This window comes from Pteropus alecto, unplaced genomic scaffold, assembly GCF_000325575.1.
Source record: "Pteropus alecto unplaced genomic scaffold, ASM32557v1 scaffold339, whole genome shotgun sequence".
In the NCBI taxonomy this organism is placed as follows: Eukaryota; Metazoa; Chordata; class Mammalia; order Chiroptera; family Pteropodidae; genus Pteropus; species Pteropus alecto.
The window spans coordinates 245,141-252,171 of record NW_006442509.1 but is presented as its reverse complement, the minus strand read 5'-3'; the positions used below and the strand labels follow the sequence as shown (position 1 = coordinate 252,171).

The 7,031-nt window shown below is 62.7% G+C and overlaps 1 protein-coding gene across 2 annotated transcripts in view; it reads right to left on the bottom strand.

Moving 5' to 3' along the window:
- Nucleotides 1-538: 538 nt before the first annotated feature.
- The window catches only part of PWP2 (PWP2, small subunit processome component), a 16,225-nt gene continuing 9,732 nt past the window's right edge, over nucleotides 539-7,031 (bottom strand). For both annotated transcript variants that reach the window (XM_025040301.1, XM_025040302.1), the window contains 7 exons: nucleotides 5,902-6,049; nucleotides 5,316-5,424; nucleotides 3,858-3,923; nucleotides 2,761-2,979; nucleotides 2,477-2,627; nucleotides 2,205-2,279; nucleotides 539-1,116 (listed from right to left, as the gene is read on the bottom strand). In XM_025040301.1, the coding sequence (XP_024896069.1) occupies nucleotides 945-1,116; nucleotides 2,205-2,279; nucleotides 2,477-2,627; nucleotides 2,761-2,979; nucleotides 3,858-3,923; nucleotides 5,316-5,424; nucleotides 5,902-6,049 (940 nt within the window). In that variant the 3' untranslated portion in view covers nucleotides 539-944. The remainder of the gene's footprint in view (nucleotides 1,117-2,204; nucleotides 2,280-2,476; nucleotides 2,628-2,760; nucleotides 2,980-3,857; nucleotides 3,924-5,315; nucleotides 5,425-5,901; nucleotides 6,050-7,031) is intronic.

Sequence of the window (7,031 nt, the reverse complement as noted above, 5' to 3'; positions counted from 1 at the left end):
CACCTGACCCGTCAGGCCTCATGTCAGCCTGGGGAGGCAGGCTCCATTTCAAGGTGAGCGCAGGAGATCGGGGTGCCAGCCCGTGACTTGTGGGTCCCACCTCTGGTGATCGACAGGTTGGGGCCCAGTGGACACCATGCCCGCACTGCACCTGGGGCGGTCCATGTTTTGATCCTGGAAGTTGTGGCCACTGAGCCATGGGGACCAGGTGCCTGGCTGTGGTGGAGAAGCGGGTCAAAGGCATGGTCAGTGACCCTGTGGGGCACCGCACAGCGGAGCAGCCTGAGCAGAGCTGGTGGCAGGTCCCAGCAAGCAAGTTCCCAGGAGGCCTACCCTGGCCCAGGCCCCAGGGCTCCTGCATGCCCCCCTCCAGGGTCAGAGTCAAGCGGATGCCCCGAGGGCTGGGGTGTGGCCAGCAGCCCACCTGCCCAGCTTACCTGTTCCCCTGGCACAGGGGCCAGTGGGTGGGTGGCCCCGATCCCCCTGCATGACAATCGGACTCAGAAAAAATATTTAGTTTAGACTTAAGACACATTTACCCGTTAGAAAACCTCATCCCTTTCATCTCTAAGTTTATCATCAAAATTTTATATTAAAAATATAAATAACTTTTGTATAGAGTTTGAGTCTATAAACATGAACCCATTTGCCTCTTCGAAAGGTGTTCTCAATAGTAGACGCTCATTGCTTCTCGGCCTTTCAGCTAAGATCAAGTATAACAGCCGACGCGCGGTCTTTTTTTAATCTCACACCCGTAGTCGGCTCGCCCTTCCATGCCGCGGCCGCCGCCGCCGAGTTTGGTTCTCAGAGGAGGAGCGAGTCCTTGGTGACAGTGGTCCCACAGAGCTCCAGACCGCCCTCCGCTCACTTCCGGGCCCAGGCAGCTGTGCTTCCATCTCTTCCAGGGTCTTCACCGAGACGATGGGGCTGCAGTGCAGCCGGCTCTACACCTGCAGCCTGTCCCCATCCCCGGGGCCCGCCCCAAACAGCTGCAGACTGTCCTGGTCGGATGCGTCTGCCTCCTCCTCGCTTCCCAGCGGTTCTGAGGGGCGCTTCACGCCCCGCTGCCTGGATACTGCCAGCGCATACTGAATGTTGTAGCGGTTCCAGTCACAGCTGTAAGGGCACAGGAGTCACGCTGGTGAAAGCGGCCAGCGCTTCTGTTCCATCCCGAACCCTGGCTCACCTGGCACCCAACCACCTCCTCTGTGATCCTGAGAAAAACCAGCGGTGTGCTGCATGAGCCCCCACCTGCCCCAACTGTTCCCTCCTCTCATCCCTGCCCCCGGGGGGTCCAGTGTCTCCACCCAGCCCTGGAGCAGCAGGCTTCAAGGACCCACTATAAGACACGTCCCTTCTGGCCTGTCCTCACTGCCCCTGCCCGTCCCTGGGCCTGGCCCCGAGGACTTCGCCAGTCAGTCCTGCCCATCCCTGGGGAAGCGGCGGCTGTTTCTGAGAGCCGGCAGGGCACCGATCCCCACGTCATTAGAGTAAAGATAGAAACTGCACGATCGTTTCGGTGTCAGAATCCGCCAGTAAGAGGGGCGGAGGAAGGATGGAGGGACGAAGCACACTTCTGGGAAGCCTGATGGAGGCCTGCCTGCGTAGCCGGGCCCCCGAACGGTACACAAAGCCAGCTGGACCCCGACACCCGTGGCAGACCACTAGATGTGGAAGTTCAGGGACAGCGCGTTCGCATTAACCACACGAGGATCGACCCAGCAGGAGGCCCTCTCCGCCTCGGCGTTCCTGCAGGCAGCCAGAACGCGCGCGGAAAAGCCTCAGGAAGGCTGAGGAGCACAGGACGGGAGGACCGTGGGACCCCCGGGTCCGGACCTCTGGTCCCCACCTCTGTACTCGCCCGGTCCACAGTGGGCGGGGAAGACCCCCCAGGATAGGCCAAGCTGCGAGGCTCTCAGGGCTCCACAAAGGTAAGGTCTCGGCGCCAGAAACAGGACGGCCGGAGCCACCATGGCACGTACTCACTGTTCTCAGCTCCACACCACACCTGAAGCCGGCCAGCCCCAGGCCCCCCGCGGGGTGGGCCAGGTGGATTTAGTCCACCAGCAGCGAGGGAACAGACACCTCTGACACTGGTACCTTTTGTCCCCAAATCAGATGACATGGGAAGCAGCCGTGGTGTGGAGCCGGCCGGCGATGGTGCCAGCCCCACGCTGCCCACCCACCACGCCAGCAACACTTACAGTTTGGAGATGTCGTCCAGGTGCCGCTGGATGCCCTTCTGCAGGAACTGGACGACCGGCAGCAGCGTCCCCGCTCTGGAAGAGAGGCCCCCTTAGCGCTCGGCAGCTACGGAAGCCCCGCGAGCCTCTCTCTGCGCCGGGCCTGTGGGTCGGGCCCGCCGCGCCGCGTTTGTAAAGGCCTCACTCCGTGCCAGGTTTGCACGTCACCGTTTTTATCTACAAAGAGCAGCTGTGACAGGAGGCACAGACGAACACAGGTAAGCACACAGTACCTGGACTTCAGCTTCTGTCCGTGTGCCAGAAGCAATTTCTGGGTCCAGATAAGGTAGAATTCCAGATGGCGAGACACTTCAAAGGACGAGGCCAAAAATTCAAGCACTTTCTCCACGTACAGCTCAGGGAGGGAGGAGCTGATAACTTCAACTGTGGGGAAGGAAGAAAGCCAGGCTCGCTGCAGAGAACCCAAATCGGGGAGAGCGCTGCACCCGCTGGGAGCCCAGGCCCCGCCTGACGGGTGTGGACACGGCCCGCCCGGCCCGCCCGGCCCGGTGCTCACTCTCGTCCCAGGGCACGGACTCCAGGGCCTCCTGCAGCAGCTCCCTCTCGTTGAGGCGAAAGGCCATGAGGACGGCCCTGGTGAAGTCCCGCTGCCGCAGCGCCGCCCGGACCCGCCCAGGGGTGACGCTGGTGTCCAGCTCGAACGGGTCGAAGAGCAGCTGGGCATCCAGAGAGTAGATGAGGAGCCCCTCGGTGGTGGTGGCCGCCCAGCAGCGCCCTGCGGGGTGAAGTTGGGCGGCTTCCTCAAGGGCTATTCTCACCTCGCGCCCCCGAGGCAACGCGTATGAGACGCGGTCCCGCGGTCCCACGGTCCCCAGTGTGGCAGCACAGAATGGGGACGTCTTCTCCCTGCTCCTGCCCCAGCCGCCAGGTCCTCCCGGGCAGAAGCGCCCAGGTCGCTGGGGCAGGCCGTGCTCCCAGGCCAGTGTGCACGCGGGAACGCACACGTGGGCCCTCCCCGCCCAGCTGCCACCAGGCCTCCCTGCCAGGGGTGGACACGCTGGTTTCACAGGCCACGCGGGCTCTGCTGCGACGTCTCGACTCCACCGCAGACAAAACACAGACGTGTGGCTGGGCTGTAAATCTGATGACAGCACCAGGTGAACCTGTCCCTCGGCCACAGCCTGTGCCCCTGGCCCGCACAGGCGCGGCCCTGTACCTTACTCTCCTGTAACCTAGCCATGCCGGAGAGTACCAGCTGCCAACCCAGAAACAAGCCCGCCCCCCTGCACACACCTGACGGCCCCAGCCCGCCCTGCAGCACCTCAGACACGTCTGCGGACACTCGGTGGTGGGGGCAGGAGGCAGCCCCCAAGGCGGTCCCAACTGACACATGTGAATAGCACTCAAGGCAGGCGCCCACCTGTCCATTTCCAAGCCCAGCCTACCTGAGGTCATGGCTTTCATGGCCATTCTCTCGAGAGGACAGATGACCACATCTTACCCACGTGGGGCAGTGCAGCCCAGAATCAGCCAGAAGCTCCGAGACCGACCTCGTCCCCAGAAACAGAGCTGACAGGCCCACTGAGCACAGTGCAGGCCTGACACCCAACCCGCACCCCTTCCCGCACCAACCGCCCGCTGCTCAGGGCTCACCCGTGGGAGAGAAGCGGAGTGAAGTCACCCTGATTTCAGGTTTGAAGTGACGAGAACTCATGTCACCTGAAAATCAAAGGAACCACTTGTTACAGGCAGCATACCCCTTGCCACTCACCAGACAAGGGAGGGCCCTTGGGGTCACTTTGCTCCTGGAGTGGCCACGGGCCCAGGAGTGGCAGCCCTAGCCCTCCCACCCTGTCCCAGACGCAGCGGGTGAGCTCTGTGCCTGGGCCTCAGATGCTGCTTCGTGGGTGCCTCTGGCCTCCACAGATGAGCCCTTGGGGCAGATGCTCCCGCGGACACCGGCCTGGCTGGCAGATGGTTCCCATCTTCCAGGGAGAGGCCTCCGCCCAGCCCAGGGCTGCGAGGCAGGGTGGGCCTGTCCCCACCCGCCCGCGGGTGCGGTGCCCAGGTGCAGGACTGCTCCAGGCAGCTTGGGAGTGGGGGCCCCTCCTCCCCGGCACACGAACCACCTGGCACTTCGTTTTCAGGTTGGCCTTGTAAAGGGCGAATCAACCCCGGGTGAGAAATTCAGTGACACCAAAACGATCTGTGGTCTCCTGGCTGCTCAGCCCCCAGCCGCCCGGGGCCCTTCCTGGAGCCCAATCCGAAATACACTGCGGGGGCTTTCGACCTCGGGATGGCCGACATCTGGGGTCGGGTCCCTGTGGGTCCTGCAGACCCCGACCTCCCACATTCAATACCAACAGCAACCCTCCCCAACCTGTGACAACCAAAACGTCCCCAGACAGGCAGAGGCCACCACTCTAACACCGAGGAACTGCAACCCCGCTCTCGGTGGGGGTCTCAGAGATGCCAGCAGGTGCAGAGAAGCGAGCGCACTGTGCCCCGCGGTGCCGGGAGCTGCTCCGGAACCGGCACCAGCCCCTTCAATCCCCCGGTCGCCCGCCAGTTGCTAAGGTGTCCTGGCTCCCCGAGCGTAGGGCAGGCCCCACGTGTCCGGAGCGGGCTCGAGCCAGGGCGGGAATGAACGTGGCCTGGGCCAGCGCCGGGAGAAGCGGGCCGGCAGCGCAGCGGCTGTGACACCGCGCCACGCGTGGGCTTTCTGGCTGACGGGTGTCCCTTCTGGACGGTCTACCCAGGCCCGAGAGTCCCAAGTCTACTGCCCTTGTCCTGGTGAGGCACGTAAACCCCTCGAGCCGCCTAGACTGTCAGCTCCAAGACACGAGTCCTCCTTGTGGCCCACACGGGGGATGGCGGGGCCCAGGGCTGGCCTGGCCCAGAGAGCACGCCGCAGCCGCGGGCCATGCAGCAGCACACGGCGGATCACCCCGCACCCCGGACTCCAGCAAGACACGACGTGCACAGCGAATGCTCGGATACCGACCGGCACAGCCCGACAAGGGACCAGGGCTGCTGTCACCCAGGAAAAGCGGGTGAGCAGGGCAGCCTGCGATGGCCGAGCCCACGGAGGACGCGGGGTCTTCTGCTCACCTTTCTTGACCCCTGGCAACGGAATGGCGACTCCGCTCTCCTCCGCGGCGTCTTGATCAATTAACGCCAGGTTGCCAAACTCTGTCATTTTCTTTCGGTTCAAAAATTCCTAGAAAAGCAAAATCCCAGATGTCTCGCCGTCGGAAGTGAGGGGGCGCGTGCCTCCACCCGTGCTTGTGTGCATGAGCACTGGGGGAGGGCCCAGCCCTGCCTGGAACGTGCACAGGACACACGGACCCCGAGAAGAGACAGCGACGAGCCTGTTTCACGGCAGAACCTCCCCCAGGGCCTGGCGCTGCTGGGCCGGAGTCCCCGCTGCCACCACAGTGCTCAGATTCTCCACGCAACCTCTGAAGGGCTCCAGGAGTCCCTCCAAGCGGGGTGCACACAGGGGTGTCTGCCGACACGCAGGGGTGGCTGCTCCCGTAGATGCCCACCTGCAAGGCCCATCCTAGCCCCATGACCTCAGAAAATGCCTAGGAAGCTTCCCCCAGAAACGTCTAGAAGCTCAAGGCGTGACGCAGACCCGTGCTGGGGTCCCGAGAAGCCCACGGAGCCAGGCCGAGGCGCCCCAGCGCACACGCACCTCCATGGCGTCCAGCGACAGGTTGCAGGAGATCTCAAACTTCTTCCTCAGGACCTGCTCCTTGACGTGGTAGATGCACACGAACTTGGACATCCCTCCTGCCAGGACGCTCTCGCCATCCGCGGAGTAGCACAGAGTGGTGAAGGCCCTGAGCGCAGGGGACTGGGGCTTAGTCGCCGCCACATGTGTGCCCCCACCACGGCCCACAGCCCAGGCGCTGCTGGACCTTGACCGGCATGCAGTTCCCAAGGTGCAGGCCCCACTCCTGAGGCAGCACCGTGCCCACGGACGGCGTGGACTGCGGCCTCCCCCAGACACGACCGCCACACACAAGAGCCGCGTGGCTCAGTCAAGGCCTGTCCTTGTTGGAGTGAGAATGAGGAGGCCGCCCTCCCAGCGCCCACTCCCTGGAGTGTCTTAGTCCTGCGGTGCCAGAAACCAGGCATCTGTTTGCTCGTGGGACTTGAGACAGCGACGTTGGACCTGACGATGGATTCTTACATGTGACACCAAAACCACGAGCGACAGAAAAAAAAGATGAACCGGCTGTCTTCAAAGTGAAAAACCTTTGCACTTCAAAGGACACCACCACGAAAATGAAGACAATGCAGGCAAGAGAAAATGTGTGCAAATCGCATACGCGACAAGGGTCTCGCACTGTGACATATGGAGGCCTCTTATAACTCAACAATAAAGACAGGCACCCCAAGCAAAACAGACAAATGCTCTGGAGACGCATTGTCCCGAAGCCACCGTGAAAACAGCCAGTGTGCCATGAGAAGGTACGCAGGAACATCAGTCCTCAGGGAAGTGCAGATCAGAGCCCCGGAGCCCACCTCCCCCTGCCCCCCACAACATGGCTGTCGTTTAGAACAAAAGACTGAGCTGGTGGCCATGTGGGGACTCGGAATCCCCCCAATCCCCCCACTGCTGCTGCTGCCTCTCTGGGAAACGGCCTGGCAGTTCTCAAAAACCAAAACAGAGTCACCCTGTGGTCGCCCGGCACCTCCTCTCCTAGGCACACTCCCGAGAGAACTGAACACAGGTGTCCTCACACCCTCGTCCTCGAGGGCTGCTCACACAGCCCAGGGCGTGCGAGAACACTGCAATCTACTGGCCCGCACAAACCC